This window comes from Pleurodeles waltl, chromosome 7, assembly GCF_031143425.1.
Source record: "Pleurodeles waltl isolate 20211129_DDA chromosome 7, aPleWal1.hap1.20221129, whole genome shotgun sequence".
In the NCBI taxonomy this organism is placed as follows: domain Eukaryota; kingdom Metazoa; phylum Chordata; class Amphibia; order Caudata; family Salamandridae; genus Pleurodeles; species Pleurodeles waltl.
In genome coordinates this window covers 1,068,083,848-1,068,101,657 of record NC_090446.1, presented here as the reverse complement: position 1 = coordinate 1,068,101,657, position 17,810 = coordinate 1,068,083,848, and the positions used below count along the sequence as shown (strand labels likewise).

The 17,810-nt window shown below is 40.6% G+C and overlaps 2 protein-coding genes across 4 annotated transcripts in view; one reads left to right on the top strand and one right to left on the bottom strand.

Annotated features, from left to right (window-relative positions):
• The window catches only part of COIL (coilin), a 74,602-nt gene extending 66,957 nt beyond the window's left edge, over positions 1-7,645 (bottom strand). The window contains exon 1 of the mRNA XM_069200009.1: positions 7,309-7,645. Within this exon, the coding sequence (XP_069056110.1) occupies positions 7,309-7,559 (251 nt within the window). The 5' untranslated portion in view covers positions 7,560-7,645. The remainder of the gene's footprint in view (positions 1-7,308) is intronic.
• Positions 7,646-7,692: 47 nt separating this feature from the next.
• The window catches only part of SCPEP1 (serine carboxypeptidase 1), a 196,165-nt gene continuing 186,047 nt past the window's right edge, over positions 7,693-17,810 (top strand). The window contains exon 1 of one of the 3 annotated variants that reach the window (XM_069200008.1): positions 7,693-7,787. Coding sequence is in view for 2 of the 3 variants with exons in the window: in XM_069200006.1 (XP_069056107.1) it covers positions 8,578-8,647 (70 nt within the window). In the remaining variant the exon portion in view is untranslated. Of the gene's footprint in view, positions 7,788-8,465; positions 8,648-17,810 lie in introns of those variants that run through there. The other 2 variants (XM_069200007.1, XM_069200006.1) reach the window with 2 other exon arrangements.

Genomic DNA, 17,810 nt, shown 5'->3' with positions numbered 1-17,810 from the left:
TGCCACAGGACATCTTTCTGAAGGTTGCTCACGTAATTGCAGGATTTGTAAACCGAGGGTATTGAGAAAAGTGTTGAGCAACCCATGTAAATCACTGATGTGATTGAAAAAGCCCTGTGGGAAGGTTCTGATTGTCCAGGATTTGAGGAAAATAAATGACATGGTGATCAAATGTTGCGCCGTAGTGCCAAATCCAGCCGTGATTTTGTTTCAGATTTCATGTGATGCTGAGTAGTTCAGTCATAGACTTGTCACAAGCCTTCTTTTCTGTGTCTCTTCTTGAAGATAGTCAATTTCTCTTTTGTTTCACATTTTTGGCTCAGGTTTACTGTGGATGTAGAATTCCTCAAGAGTTTTCAGAATCACCTTCCATATTCAATCAGCTCTTGAAAAAGAATCGGGAGTCACTGGAAAAGCTTTTCCAATCGACACTATTACAGTACATTGATGACTGCATCCAAAACGAAGGAAGAGTGCAAGTATGACACGATTGCTTTACTGAGCCATTTGGGAAAGAATGGCCATAAAGTGTCCCCACTTAAACTGGAATACTGTCAGAAAGAGGTGAAGCATTTGGGTTACCAGATTGAGAAGGGAATAAGGAAAAATATCCAGAGAAAGTGTTGCAGCCATATTGCAGATTAATCCCCCAGCCACACAGAGAGATGTCAGGATGTTTTTAGGGATGGTAGTCTACTGTCGCCAGTGGATTTCCAAATTTTTCAGTCATTTCCAAACCACTGCAGAATCTGACTCACAAAGAGGTCACTGATCCCCTAGTGTTAGACCAGGCCTGTATGAAAGCATTTTCTGATTTGAGAGAAAATCTCTGCAAAGCCCCGGCATTAAGTATGCCTGTCTACACAAAGTCCTTCACGTTGTTTTCTCATGAGAGTGATGCATGTTCATTGTCTGTCTTGACTCAGGTCCATGGAGGTGTAAACCGCCCAGTAGCATATTGTTCAGCTACTCAGATGCAGACGTTTACCAGGCTGTTTGCGTGCAGCTGCAGCAGCTGGACAGAGCCTCGCACAGTGTTAACGCATTGTGATGGGACATCCCTTGACTACTATGGTCCCTCACTCCATTGAAGTTTTAATAACAAGGACCAAAGCACAGTACTTGACAGGTGCCAGAGTGACTAGCTATGAGACGAGCATCTTAGGATCACCTAATGTGTCATTAAAAAGATGTACAGTGCTTAATCCGACAAGCTTACTTCCAAATAAAAAAAATGTTGAAATTGAAAAATTGGAAGACACTGAACATGATTATCCTGAAGTAACTGATCTGTGCACAAAACAGAGAACTGAGATTAGAGATACCCGATTAGAAGAAAATGACTAAATTGTCTTTGTTGATGGTATCTGTCTAAGGGACAATACTGGAGTACTGAGAGCAGGATATGCTGTGTGCACAGTATCTGGTATACGGGAAGCATCCTGGCTTTGAGGCATCTATTCTGCTCAAGTAGTGGAACTGGTAGCCCTTATTAGAGCATGCCATGTTTCTGTGCAGCTTAAAGTTACTATCTATACGGATAGCCAGTATGGAATCGGAATAGTGCATGATTTTGGCCAGTTGTGATCACAGAGAGGTTTCATATCCTCTTCTGGCTGACCAGTAAGAAATGGTGAGAGAATTCAAGAGTTGTTACAAGCTATCCAAATGCCTGAAAAGATTGCTGTGGTGAAATGCAGTGCACATCTCAAAATCGCAAGATTTTGTGTCAATGCGAAATTAATATGTGGATCAAGTCGCAAGGTTTTGCGCCTTGAACTGTATAAGGATAAGTGGGAATTGTTACCTGAAGAAGAATAAATATGTCCAAGTTATGCATTGCATGTAATGGAAGCATTGGGAGAACTGAGAACACTTCAGAATAATGTTGACAGGGAAGAAAAACGATCATGGTACAAAATGAAATGTGTACAGCGACAGGATGAATTGTGGGTGTCAGAAGGTGGTCAATTGGTTTTGCTGAACAGTTTGCTGATTCAAATGGCAAGGTATTATCATGGTCAAGCACATGTTGGGCAGGATGCCATGATTCGCCTGTTTAAACAACACTGGTTCAATCTGAAATTTAGACAAGTTGCTGAAGCAATTTGCCACCGTTGTATAATTTGTCAACAAATGAACGCGGGAATAGGGACAGTGGTCAATTTGATCCACACTGAAAGAGCAGGAGGTCCATTCAGCAGAGTGCAAATTGATTTTATTGAGATGCCTATCTGTGGAGGATTGAGATATGTGTTGGTGATTGATTGCATCTTTAATCATTGGATCGAAGTGAACCCTACACAAAGAAATGACAGCCTAACAGTAACAAAATTACTTCTTAGGGAACTGATACCACGTATTAGGTTTCCGATCTCTTTAGAATCAGATAGAGGAAGTCACTTCAACAATGAAGTAGTCAAATTACTAAGTGCAGCCTTAAATATTGAGCAGAAGTTGCATTGTAGGTACCGCCCTGACGCATCAGGACTTGTAGAACAGATGAATGGTATCTTGAAATCAAGAATGGCGAAAATGTGTGCGTCTACGAATCTAAAATGGCCTGACGCACTACTGTTAGTTCTAATGACAATGAGAAACACACCCAACAGAATTGTCATTGCGTGAGATACTCATGGGCAGAGCAATGAGGTTGCAAGTGGTTCCTGCAATTCTCTTGTGACCATAACAGATGATATGGTGTTGGACTACTGCAAAGGTCTGGCTGATGTTGTTCGCTCTTTCTCTTATCAGGTGGAAGCCACCACACTGCAGCTGTCTCAAGATCAAGGACACAACCTGAGAGCTGGTGACTGGGTTGTGATATGAAAACAAATGAGGAAGACGTGTTTGGAACCTCGGTGGAAAGGCCCTTTCCAGGTCATTTTGATCACTACCACAGCTGTGAAATGTGCTAGAGTTCTGAACTGGATCCACGCAAGCCACAGGTGAAAAGTGGCATGTCCTCTAGACAATAAAGAGAAGTTGCTGAGAGTACCAACAATGAACAGACCAACATCAGAGCCAGAAAGAGGAATAGAGACCAGATTTGAGCATTTTGAGAGCGATTCATTCACTCCTGTGAGAGACGAAGGAGAAGGCCTATAGGAGAGTGACAGCTAGCCAATCTCAATTGAGGCAGCAGGTGAGTCTAGTCAGGGGAGGGCTCTCCCAAAAGTAGATGATTTTGAGAGACAAACAGAGCAAACACCAGACCCGAGGGGGAAAGAGTTGAGGTGGATCAAAGCCAATATGGTCTGACTCCTCCTGAACCAGTTGCAGGTCCGTCAAGGGAAAATCCTGCAGATCAAGAAGAAGTTTCAAGTTCAACACTGAAAAGAGCATTGACCAAGGGTTCAGTGAAAGGAGATAAGTGGCCGGAGCTGCTATCAAAGAGAAAGAAAGCAACTGTTGTGACAACAATTGAGGAAGAAGTAGATACGACAAGGAGAGAAGACCTGAGTGAAGGAGAACTGAATGGAGATCGGAAGTTGAAAAGAAAGAGAATAGTAAGTCCAAGGTATGCTGGTCCTGTAAGGGTGCATGCAACAACAAGTGAATGGCAAAGAAAATGTTTGTCTTTTTGTTTTGATCGAGACATTATAGGTCAATATTTGGGCACTTGAAGGAAATTAATGAACCAAACTGTTGAAATTACAAGCTGAAAAAACGTAGAAAGAATGAAAAGAGACTGTTGAAAGTAACTGGAGAAGACTTCTGAAACCAGATTTGACAAAATAACCTGATTTGACAAGCTGATAACCCGATTTTTGACAAAGGGTCCTGGAAGCGAGACTAAAAGCTGTAAGTAACTGCTGAAAGAAGATTGAAGATTTTTTGTTTTTGATGCATAGTTACTATTTTTCTCTTCTACTTTCTGATTCTTTACAGATCATGAATAACATTAGTCTGCAAGGTAGGAAGAATAGGTGCTATAAATACATGTGTATATTGGTTGTGGGAATGACTGTTCTTGACAAGAGAAAAGCCAACCATACTTCAGCTTGAGAGACAACTATAGCACTAAGAGAGACAGAGAAGTCTAGGTTAGATGAGAAGGATTTGCACGTAGATAATGAACAAGGGTAACTTTCTTCTAATGCCTTCTATCGCTTATTGAGTGAGTATGTTGGGACGATGGATGCGAGGAATTGTTATGTATGCATGCAGATTCCTTCATCAGTCAAAGGAGTTACCCATCGTAGTTTGCCCCTTACTTATGGGATAAGTTGTAGTCTGTTACTAACAAGATTCTATAAACAGGAGTACATTCAGTACTTCTATTCAAATCATGATGTCGTGTTTTTGTTTGTCCCCATAATTAAGTACCTGAGTAGAGTAGCTAAGCAGAATAATATAGAATTAGTGAGATGATTCTTTGAGCCTACATTACTTTTTGGCACAGTATATGCACACAAGAATAACCTGACATGCTTGCTTACACCATTAGTAAAGAGCTTCTTAGATCAGGCAGATGACAGGAGAAAGGCATTAAAGGAGAAAATAGAAAAGGGCTTAGAGAAAAGGACTTTTAGAAATGATTATGCTTTTAGTGAAATAAAAACACAAGGGAAATTAGCTTTAGATGCTCAACATGTAGGAAAGCTTTATGTGTATAGGCCTAAATCTAGTACTGACACTTTGTTTGTGGGAACGAGTGAATGTAGACATGTGTTTTTGTTTCAGAGTAAATGGACATTTTTGCTGAATGGACAGGATCCAGCGATTCCCGGTATATATTACATCCGTGGACCTAACGCTTATTACCATCTTCCAGGAGGATGGCATGGCACGTTACTTGGGGATAGTTTTCCCAAAGATATTCCAACTTGATGACTTGAAAAGATTAACGAAAATGACTGAGTTACATCACATCAAACAAAACAGAGTCTCCTTCTGGTATAGTGGGAGATCTATTTGGAGCAATGATTCTTTCAGAAGGAGTTATTCTGAATTGTATAAATATATGAAAGTTGTCTACTACTGTGGATAACACGTTGAGAAATTTTTCAGAAGCCATGATCCTAATGTATACACAAATGGCTGCGGTAACTATGACTCTTCAGAACTGCCTTGCATTAGACATTCTTTTAGCAAAAGATGGCGGAGTTTACAAAATGATCAATTCGAAGCATTGCTGCTTGTATATTCCTGATAATAGCAAAGAAATTAGAAGCTTACTTACTAATCTGACTAATAAAAGTGCTGATTTGAAAGAACCACATGTTTGGGAGAAAGTTGGAAAATGATTTGTTTCAGTGTGAAATTGGCTCTGCATCATTGGGTAAGGGATAATATTGAAAATAATACAAGGGATATTGATTATTGTGATCTGCGTAAATTGAAGCATGGGGAACATGTAAATTGTGTAGAATTATTAAATTAAAGAAAATTATAAATTATCAGAGGAGGGAAGAAATGAAAAGGGAAAATTTGTTTAGGGCAAATTCAAAGAGGGAAGAAGATTAAAAGGATTAGAGATGACAAATGTTAGCTTAAGCAGAACATTTGTGTGGAAAGATTTAAGTGTGATGACATTTAGTCAACAGAGGAGGGACTGGTAATGCTAAATTTTACTAATAAATATTCATGAATTGTGAGTGTTGAATTTGCATAGAGAATGAATTAACGTAGAGAAATGCACGCATTTTAAATTACTTATTAATCTAAAATGTTGAGCTAATGTTTGGATTAATGTAGTAGTATGTCATGTTGAGGGCTATGTATCATGTATTAGGTTTATTAATCACAGGCCTTATTTTAGCAAGGTTTTGGGCCTAGTTGCACAGCCTGATGTCAAACTGCATTTCTTAGGCAACTTATACAATGGCTGCTTAGAGAATGAAATTCTGATTTTCCACAGTACTGACCAAATGCTCGTAGCTGAAATTCTTTCTCATGAGAACTGCTCGCTAGAATATGCTGTACTAGCTATGGATACAATGTAAAATGTAGTGTGTGTAAGAATGACCTTCCCAGGAGAAGACAATGGATGAACTGACTGGAGTATGAGCTGAAACAATATTCATATTGGACAAGCCAAACAATAGGAACATGAGAAGAGGAGCCAGCTATCGACATGTGAACAGCGTACTAGTAAATTCTGAGATTTGGGGGTTCTACTTTCATTGGACTAAATGCAAACATATGATTCTTTGACCAATAACAACATGGGAAGACGTTTTAGGAAATCTTAACTTAGCCAGACCGCAAGGAGAGAAGATACGCTATTAGCTCTATTCTTTCAAACTATCTAGAGAGGCCATTCCGCAATATTCGTCTTAATTGTCTTGAGTGTTTAGATATTATTCTTTTCCGAACTGCATGAAGAGACTTTGCTTTCTTGAACTTTTAGAGCTGAACTCTGATGCCTTGCTGACCGAACTGATGTCTAATTGACGAAGACTATCACAGCTTGCTGAACCATACTGAGGCAAGGTATAAGTGTTACTGATTATTATGTCTATTTGCTTTTTTTCCTAGGTACCAACCACTAATTGTGATATAGCCCTAGTTAGATATTTTCCAAATGTGTGTTGACTAAATTGTTTTGCATGAAGTCCAAACATACTATTCTAATCAGAAGATTAGTTAGGGTACTCACTGATGATGTTCGCTACATGTAATAGCAGTTGATGTCTCTTCTTAGCTGATTCTAAATGTACGCTGCTTCGTTTGTACAGTTATTCTTGCTATTAATTTGTACTGTAACCTTAGAATGTGTAGTGGTCCAAACTTCGATTAAATTGTAATTGTGTAGGAGATTTGGTCAGCCAGTATGGTTTCTGTATGCTTACCATTTGATTTTAAGACTAAGTTACATGGCATTAGTATTGTTAATAAAGGGAAATAAACATTCTAACTTTAACATAAAGGTGTGGTTATTCATGACCAAGAGGTCATGGTGTGTGCAAATGACTGACTCCCATTATTTATGTTATGGATTGTTACTGCTATTGATTTCCATTGGTACAGGGTTACATGGTGGGAGCTACTCGAAGCGCAGTCAAAAGACCTACAACGCGTCCCCTTATAAATTATGTTAATAAGGAATGACGCGCTAACAGCAGTCATAGTAGTTTTTTCCCTAACTTGTAGCAGCCCACTTCAGCACTGCTTTCACACATGCACATTAGCTGACGCAGGTGGTTTACACTTGGACATCATTCCTCATGCGATCGTTGCTTCTCTGCACATTAGGCAGCCCCTGTATTTCCTTGCACGGTATGCTCCTAAAAGAGTGAGCGTCCCCATTTTCCGAGTATGAATGCCCTAAACTGCGAGCCTGTTTAGTTGGCCGTAACTTACCTAATACAGTCATTATCACGTACCACTCCGATGGCCTCGCATGGGGGCAGGAGACACTCCTGTAGGTAGAGGCTGAGACGGGAGCGTTTGCTGAAGCCGAAGCGGGCACGGATCAGGCTGCTGAGGTCAGTTACCAAGCGGCACCTGCTCAGGTCTAGCAGCAGCCAGCACTGGCAGCTCTCGGGGGTACTGGGAGGAGGATAATCGAAAAAAAGCCGAAGACGGAGAGAGCCCCCTCCCGGCACGGACATGCTGAGGGGCGCAGGGTAAAGCGCTGCTAGCTCCCCGTGCCAGTTCTACCAGCGACATGGAAGAAAGACGAAAATTTAGCCAATCGCCGCGCATGCGTTTTTTTCTTCAAAACATCTTGTCATTTTATTAACAGAACAGACAAAGCCACGTGACGCAGTGACGTCCCGTGCCAAATGTTTTGAAGAACGGCAACAGCCTTGGCTTTACGCGCTCCTCATCAGTCTGCAGTAAGGAATAAACGCGGCTTAGAGCATGCGACTGTTAATCTTCGAACCATGAAACTTGACTCGAATCCTAGAGTTAGTCTAACTTGTGTTTTTTCTTGCAAAGCACTCACTCGCTCTATGGTTTGTCTCTCAGAAACACAAGAAGTACGCTATTTGTCTATTAAAGTTTTTTTTTGTCCGTGGATGTCGTCAAATTCTTTCTAATGCTTCTCTATACCAACATTTAGTCACATACGTTTTCAGCCACACTTATAGAAAGGGTTTGTACACGCGATTCGAAGCCCCATAACCCTTGGTCATGGAAACAAACAAAAGACTAAGGATTGAGCGACTATATTATTATTACTAATATTGAATAATTACTACTTTGAATGACGTGTACAGGAACGCATGCAAAGTTGCCGTTCAAATCAAGTTATTTTAAGGTGACGTTAATGTCCTAAATGTAATCCAACATCGTCTTTCTTAAGTAGTATATACAAATATTACAGCGAGTTTACAATCTAAAACATTAAACATTTTCCAGCGAAAATTTGCTGTACTTTTACTTGAGAAAATGGTTAGGTTGTTTAATTTCTAAGGTTTTATTTCTTAGGACTCAGTTCCATTCCATTTCAATATGGTCATTGTGTTTGGATGAAATGATCCGGTTCAGAGGACTGCGAGAGAGAGGCTTGGCACGCTGCGAGGCACGTGTCTCACAAGGACCCTAGTCAGGTGATCACCGGCTGAGCGGAGTCTGATGACACTTCTGGCTGTAGTCATATGATTAGTTGGGGATCTACGAGCCATGGAGCTCTTGGTTGTGCTGGTCTGCCTTATCACGCTGTCTGCAGGTCTGTGTTATTCTATTACACATGGTCAGTTGCATTTATCGTTTTAGGCAGGTGCGGGGCGGAGTTTAAACCTAGATAGCACAATTGTAATACATAACTAAATCAGAGAGCCCCGTTAGAGTGGCTATTTTACGTAACTTTTCAGTGATGTCGCGCCACCGTAGTTCTCGTTTTATGTGTTCTAACATTTTAGCGGTTTGTATTATTTTCGTATTACAATTGTTTTTAAGGAAGAGTTTGCGCCGCATGTCTGCTGAACGCCGTGTTGAAAGTAATTGGAGGAGGCCGGAAGCGCAGGATTTTTAAAGTGGGTTTTAATGTTATGGTGTGTGTTTTTGGGGACGTTGTTTCTAATGTTTTCGTTTGCTGGTAGACCCTATGATCCATTTGCTGTATGTAGAGTCAAAGTCTTCGTCAGTCAAGGAGAACTGTGCCATCATGCCCAGTTTGACAGTTTCTGGGCTCTCCTGTAAACACCCCGACACTCCTAGTACTCTAATCTAGGCGTTCCATAAATCCTCTTGTATCCAGACTGTAGCACCCGCTTTTTACCGAGACACTACAATTCTTCTTAACTGCCCTTTAAAGAAGTGCGGAAATGTTTTATATGCTGTCTGCTTGTTCTACTTTTCTTTCTAAGTGCTCCGTTCTCCACCCAAAGGGATGCTTTTTCACAAATAGATCCACATATAAAAACGCCCCGAAGACTCACTAGTGGTTGACTCCAGGTTCACCTGCCAGGATATTATTATGAACCTATTGATCGTCTTCTGAAACCACGATTCAGTGAATTTACTGAACAAAGAGAATATCCCACATTAAGAGGAGATAACAGAATATTATTGCTTCTATTGTGTCTGTTTTGGGAGATGAGACTACTTCATCGGGGAGAGCATGAACACAAACTTCAGCATAAGCCGTGTTCACTATTTCAATAGCCGTCATACAGTGTTCTCTTTAAACATTTATTTTGTAAACAGGTTTACTATAGTTTATGACTGTGAAGTTTTGTTTTGTTTCATCTTTTTTTCATTTGTAGTATTTAAGGTAGCAGTAAGCTCATGACTGTTTTGTTGCTGGGAAGGTCAACTCGTTTTCCTGTCGGTATCTTTTTAGTAGACCAGCAGGAGATTTGAAAGTTTGACATACGTGCTTTAGAAGTAAACACCACATTTAAATGCTTTTGGACAATTTGTCTGGTGTTGTATATTTCCGCCCTGTTGGCGGTCAGTGTCACAGGGGGAACTCAACATTTGAAATTGTATTACATACTTGAGGCTCGTATTATGCAGTCTTTTCTTGCTTCATTTATGTAGCAGCCAAGCAAGAACTACTTTTTGCAGAAAAACAAGCACCAGAACTACTATATATAACATCGTAATGGGAACAGCCAATAGGACGTTTAATAACTCAATAATTACGTTGACTGCGAACAATAAGTCCTCTTTTCATGCTGCTCGCAGTCAAGATAAGTACTTTTAATTTTCCCTTTCAAACATTTTCTGCTGAGTACATATTTATGGTTTATGCTACAACTATGCTTACTGTTTGTGTGAAGATTTTGTTCAGCTGCTTCTTTCGATCAGCTTTGCATGCTCCATTGCTTTCTTTCAGTGCGCACCTTGTAACGGTCTTCAGTCTGCCGTTACAAGATGCTTAGAGCAGCTGTATTTCCTGGGGTGTCTCAGAGTAGTTTTCCCAACCCCTGTTTTGCCTCCGTTGTCTGGCATCTTTCAGGTGTTTCTCTGCTCCGGTCAGTGTCTCCTGACCCGTAGCCTTTCACTTTTGAGCTTGCCCCTGGCATGGTTTCTCTTTCATCCCGCCCTCGCTCCTCATATGCAGTCAGAGTGTTTGCACCGATTACCTGCCCAAATTTTGCAATCTCCACGCCCTCTTATGCATAGCCGCACCCCTTCTTTTCTTAAGGGAATTTAACACATTATTTACTAAATTTGGATCCACAATAAGATTACAGTTTATTAACATTACAGTTTAAATTGTTATTGTTTTAAGCTCATTATTGTTATTCAGTATGTCTCAGGAGGAAGAGTCTCAAATATTTAAATACAATTTAAAGTCTTTTATTAAGGATTCCATCCAGCAGCTTGTCTCAGTCTTCATGGTGGACATTTCTAAGAATTTAGAAACCTCTATTTGTAAACTGTTTGCTTCCCCCAATGAAGTTACTTCCACAGAGGGCAATAAACGTGCAGCAACCCTCTCTGGGTCCTCTAAAGGCGTTTCAATAAAATTTGGTCATCAACCTGAGAGGTTCCTAAATCGGGCCCCCTTCTTCCCCTATTTATATAGTCCATTTAAGAGGCATTGATGACTATGATGATGGTGTTTTCTATGACACAGACAACTTGGATGGATCTGCAGATCCTGCTATGTATGGACCTCCGGAGAAAAGGCAGACAATTTCTCCTCATGACAGTGGTGTTGCTCACCCAGTGTCTCCCAAATTAGTGGATCACCTTGGTGAACCCATGTTTGAACCCTCCTTTATTTGTCACCCCAATTCATCAGCGTGGAACAAGATTTAAAGGGCTGCTTATAGAAAACAAGTAAATGGAAGAATACAGTAATCAAGGTTTGGGCAATGGGAGGGACGAATTGAAGATGGACAGCCAAAAGCAAATAAAGCCAGCAAATAGACAGCCATAAAATGTCAGCTACAAATTACAATGCCAATGGTAAGATACAAGTGGCCTGCATTCCTAGGTCAGCTTTCTGAATGTCCTCAAGATGTCTTTAGCAAAACAGACCTCTGTGCTGCCTGGCAGGCTTCCCCTTAAAAAGGGGAAATAAGTGTGACAACATGAAGCAGCTGCTGCACATTTCAATCCAACACACTTTAGAACTTGTTTTTCCAAACTTATTTGAAGACTAAAACCCTTTTGACAATTCTCTGATAAATTCCTTCTGTGATTCTCAATCAACTTCTTTATTTCCATGAATTAATTTAGCTAGAAATACAACCATGTTGGAAAAGAGCAAAAGCCACATTATTCAAACACAAAATTAAGAGCAATATACAAAAGTAAAAACCCTTTATATCCTTTTTACACGGTTGTCAACAGATATTAAAAACACTACAACATTTCTGAATAAACCATGAAGTTTGAGCAAAAGGACTTCTTAGTAAAACGAACTGGCCTGAATGAATTTAATGTTGTTTGCATTAGTTATTAAGAAGTCAGAGTGCTTCAGCAAATATAAAGTGACTTGTGCATTATTTTGTCCTTTAATCCCATGCTTCCTTCCTCTCATCCATAAAAGGTGGACAGTCCAGGAGGAGATGTACCACTGATATTATTTCAGTTTAAATTCACACAGGCAATACCCAAGGATTTTGGCAACTCTTTTTTCCGAAGCTAGAAATTCTGTAGCTTTAATCCACACATATTGAGAATTGCAAAATTATACTCCTTACCCTTCTGTCAGGTATGCCATACGTATAAAGAAAGGTCCTGGCATCTCCAAGACTAGTACTTGTAATTTCGATTGACTGTCCCTTCTCTGGATATAGTCAGTCTAGAAGGATAGTATTCTCTTTAACCCCATCTTTCAGAGCATGTTTTTCTTTTATTTTTTTGTTTTATTTTTTAAGGGTTAGACTACTATCAGTCGTTAAGATGTCTGTACCTAACTTTCAGTTTGCAGTTAATTTTTGGAGAAATTCAAAGGTTGTGCTGATCGAGTCAACAGATCCTGCAGCATAAGAATGGAAAATGTTTTTTTTTTTGTCTTGTCTTTTCACTGCTCGGGCAAATAGTACAGGAAAAAAAATGCAGGGCTCATGAACATGTCTGCAGAGACCAGGAGTCAAAACCCAGTTCCTGCCTTGTGGCCTGGCTTATTGCATTTTATGGCAGATCCTAAAGCGTCTTTGTGCTGCAGTTCTCTAGAAAAAAAAAAAAAAAGCATTACTACCAGATCAGTAGCAACCCTATGACAGCTAATGTATGATGCCCCTATTTTCGGTGAGATATAGTTTGTATTTTTCAAGACGTTTAGCAGGTCAAAAATGAATAAGCTGAAAAGAAGGTGGGCTGACACACAGCCTGACCCTTGACTGTTTTTTCCAGGTCTTCTTCTTTTTTTATGCATAATGCACTGGTTCCATTTAGCTCTGCCTGTCCCCGGTAGTTTGTATGCAGTTTTTTAATGCTCCATTTACAAAGATTCTCCCAAAGGATACCTCGGTCTGTCTAGTCAAAAGCTGCCTGGAAGGCAACAAATCAGCAACAAAGTTTACTAACCAACTGTGTACATCGACCTGCTGGCCTCTCCGCATACGGCAAATAATTGAGCCATTGTAAAATTGTTTTGTCTGAAGCTCCCTTGCTCAACTGGTATAATTTGTGCTCCAAAAGAGTATGCCTCGCATTGTCTCAACAGAGTTTGAGCCTAAATCTTAAAGGATATGTTCAGGAGTAATAGTAATCACCTATATTAACCAGAGTCAGAACCTGAGCTTATTTTATGAATTGGCTTTATGATTGACCCCTTCCATGACTCGGGGATTGACCCTGTTACTGACAACCATGTAAAACAAGCATTGGCAAAGCCAATAAGTCTCGCCTTTGAGACCTATTGGCTTTGTTCCTAGTTTTCAGCCATGCTGATTAAGTCTCCTGCCCCCCCTATTCCTGTGCAGCACAGCTAAATAAGGAAAAAAAAAGCCCATGAGACATCGGGGGGAGGGTGAGTTCCTTTTTTTTCTTTCTTTCTTTGCCGATCTGAGTTGGATCTGCAAATGAAAAGAAAAAAAAATGAATGTAATATTACTTAAATCACGACTTGAGCAGTGGGAGGACACTAATTTAAAATTAATCAATCTGTGCCTAGTCCATGCTTTACAGAAAGAAAAGGAATAGATGCCTTGCATTCGCTGGCCATTTAGAAAGCCGCAAAATGACAATGATGCCCTCTACTGTAAAGAATACCCCTTGCAGTAACAACACTTCTGCACTGTTAGCAGGTGAGACCGCAAAAAGGGCTAACAATAGCAGCCCCCACCATAGGTAATCAGCCTTGTACACTATCGATGACTAGTTATCTGGTCCACATATACTTGAAGTCTTCATCTTATTATTTTCAGCACTACCTGACACCTTGGGACTACGTTAGTTGTTTTTTTATTGCCCTGTAACTGTCTATATATGCTTCTGAAGGCTCCGAGCTCACTAAACACAATTTCACCCTCATGTTGAATTAGTAATCTACACATTTCGTTCACATCCCTCGAGGCTAGTCACTGTTCCTCATCAAACTCCCCTCCCCCGGCAAACATTTTCTTGCCCAATTTCCACCGTACTCCCGCTGTAGGTCTGTAATTAGCCCTCAGAGATGTTAGTACAGGTTGGTACCTGTTGGACCAATGACTCCTACCACTGTACGTCATGGGCTCTCTTATCCATCAGGTTAAAATCTGTTTTAATCTTTGAAAGTTCTTTAAGGCTTTCGTCTGTAATATTCTCATTTAGCCTATGGCTATAGAGTACGTAAAGACTGAGATGTGCTATATCACACTTAGAATACAGGTCAGAAAGAGCTATCTTCATAGTCCGGTGGTTGCTTAGCCCGAAATCTATCACCTTGAAATCCTCCATGGAACCAAACTGCAATCCAGCAACCAAGATTTTTGAAAAATACGTTTCGAATAGTAGATCTGAATTAAACTAAACATTGCTGATGAGAAAAGAGCATGAAACCCATGTATGTTTCAGTCTTAAGATCTTTAAGGAAGAGTGATGCTCATTGTCTTAATAGAAATTGGACCTTTCATTTTTTGTATCTCTGCAGATTGCCTTGTTCATGGATATAACTGTCTTGCGGGGGCACTTGATCATGAATATATTGATTTACACTATCAAATCTTTTTTAAATGACACAGTAATTATTTGGTTCATTGGGTCCCCAGGTTCACACCATTCATTCCACTCTTTTTTAGGTCCTGCTCATTCGGTTGACTCCAAAGTGCAGAGGGGGGGGTGTTCAACTTGAGTAGAGGATAACCCTCCATGATTATGGATGAAGAAAGTTTCGGACCCTCTCACATTCTTGTTTGGCTTAGATACAAAGCTTTCAGGGCCCTCGCAAAGCTTTATGCATTGTATCATAAAATCAACCTTTTTCTTCACAACCATATCCATAGTCAATTTTGACCTAAAATCAACAAATTTTACTTAATGCCCTTTCACCATACTAAATCCCAGGATACATAGCTCAGCTGAACAGATCTCCTTTAATGATGGAATCATCTGAATTAAGGTTAGATGTGCTTCTTTTTTGATGTGGTTTGAAGTTTTAAATGCAATACCCTTTGGGATCTCTTCCTCCCACCTTCTAGGCAGTTGGTCATCTTTCCTCCGTGTAGTGAAGGACTGGGATGAGGGGCTCCTCTAGAAGGGATACCCAATTTTCAATGTGGTCTTCCCAGGTGTTTACCTTCTTTTTTAGGGGTAAGATCTTCCCTTTCTCTCACACTGGTCTTACTTGCCTTAGCTCCCTGTTCTTTTCCAAGCAAACAACTTATTTCTAAGAAACCTGGGTTAGTTATCTACCTCCTCCCTGAGTGGGGAGGGTCCCCCTTCTCTTTACTGATCTTTGGACTAGACTAAATCCTGAAAGTATCCTTTCTTCATAAGCTTCACCATGCTTGTAGATTAAACTGGGACAGCAGGATGTAAAGATATTTGATGGGACCAACCCAATGTCTATACCCATAATATCCCATTTTATTCTCATCCTTCATTATGACACTCTACTTCATATTCTAGCACAAGACCTTCCAACAATTGAATCTGTTTTTCATTTTGTAAAGTTTTTAAGACTAAAGCTTTTAACATTCTTTGGAAGGCAGTCTGCATCAGAGTAAGCAAATGTAGCATCAAGAGGTCAGAGGAGCCTCCCACTGAGTTGGAGAGTGAGAGCCCAATACCTGAGGGTTCGAACTGGGATATATCTACACTACAACTAGAAGAGGGTATGTTGGTGTTTGAAGAATTAAGTTTGCCCCTCCCTAGCTCTACATCCTGTAAGGTTCCAGTACCTTGAGCTGTTACCAGAGTAGAGGATGACAGCCACAGGTCTCTATCCACACTGTAACTTCTGGTATTTTGATTAGCCCCTGTAGACTTTGTCATATTATTCTGCAGTTCTGAGTACAAACTCAGAAATAACATCACTGATCTACTGTAAAACAGAAACAGAATCGCAATCAAAAGAAGAATCCACATTAACTGTAGTTCCTGTTACATTAGCAATAGGTGACTGATCACAAGGTGTCATTGGTGCAGGGCATTGCAAAGTAGTTGTAACAAGGTCCTCGTATGCAGAAAACCTTTCAGGTGGAACAAGTGCTACACCTTCAGCTGCACCTTGAATATTAGTACATTGCTGGCGTTAAGAATTGGAATTAGGGTTTGTAAGAAAGTGGGTTATTGAATGAGAGGTGGTGATGCCTCACTGTGGCAACAACCACAAACTTGTCAGGGTGAGCCACAAAAGTCACCACGCTTACCTCTGCTTAACCCTTTGCTAGCTTGGGACACAGCTGTCAGGCTTAACTTAGTGGCAGCGTATAAAGTATTTTTGCAGCACACAAACAGTAATAAAGTGAAAGCACATTAGAAGAACAATCCCGAACCACCTTAGAAAAAGTAAATTTAAAAAAATAAAATGATACAAGAACAACAAATATCCAGTCAGTAAAACGGAGATATGCAACTCTGAAGTTTTAGGAAGATATGGCACCTTAGAACGCAAAGCACCACTGACAGTTATTTGGTCATGCCAGACCTGGGGAAAGTCACAAGTTCATGCCGACTGCAATGGAGTGCGGGCCTGATACAGGCACCCAGTTAGTCCCAATCAAAAATTTACATTCTCATTGTCCTGCATGAAACATTCCATTCACGCTGGCATGGCCTGTCGTCACTGTAGTGTGAAGATCTGGTCAGGCGTGCTGGACGGTCATTGCTTGTTCCTGGTCTTGGAGGCTCCATTGACATAAGGTTTTCTCCAACTCTCACTGCCCCCTCAATAGCATTTAAGCGTTCAACAAACTCAAGAATATCACTTGGCGCAACCATTTCAACCAGCTCAAGACTTTCAAGATTGTCAGAGCAGGGTGCTCCTAGGGCTATTTGATTTTTCTGACCATGAGCCCCGTCTTGGGTCTCTACCATCCTTTCTTGTGAGCTGGCCAATTTGGACATTTTTACACCGCAGGATTCCAACTTCTTTGGTGACATGATTTTTCTTAAATCTCCTTCTTTGGAGATTCCTCAGAGTTCCACTGAGGCTAATCAGTACAGTCTGTTGAAGCATTTCAGTCAAGCTACTACTTTTAACTACCTTATTGGAGCTGTATACTATTTGGTGAGCTAGCAATCCAGTACCAATCAATAAAATGATGACGACAATAATGGTGGGAGTTCTAATTCCTACCCAAAGGCTCAGGCAGGAGCCCTCAGTTGACTACAAGCTGTCTTAAGGTCCGTTAAAAACGTTACGTATATATTGCAACAAGAGCCAGTGTCTTTTCTCTTTAGACCAGCTCTGTTCCTGACACCTGTCCAAAGCCGCTCACCCCTATTCTCCCAACTACACACCGCTACTGACCACTGGCCCCTCCGCAGCCCACCGGTCTCCCACTCTGCTGCCTGACTCTTCAATGTAAGGGAAGGGGGGGAGTGGAGTGGGAATAACAGGGCAGGAACACAGGGAGGCATACCGATCGACTGGCTAGCTAATAGGTAATGCATAGTTGTCATGTGCTGAAGTGAAAAATAGAAAACCTACAGAGCTCGGTGTTTGGAGAAACTCATTCAAGATACACTCTATGTTGTGCCCTGCAGAGGGACATATCTGTTCCAAAGCTTTCTAATGGACCCCAACGGTAACATTTTTTTAGAAGACACAACCTATACCTTTAGAGAGGAAAGGTTCACCTAATTCCAGTTTAATTCTTTCTAAAAAGACATTCATCCCACTGTAACAAATTGGTAGACGGATTTTGGGTTAGTCCCATCATCTTAGAGATGATAATAAGATGGTAGTGTTTGGAAACCCAGGAAATTTGCACCCCAGTTAGGTCCTGGGGAACTGTCAAAGGCTGCTTTAAACAAAGTTTGCAATTCTGTAAATTCGACCGGAACTAAAGTTGACCATTAGA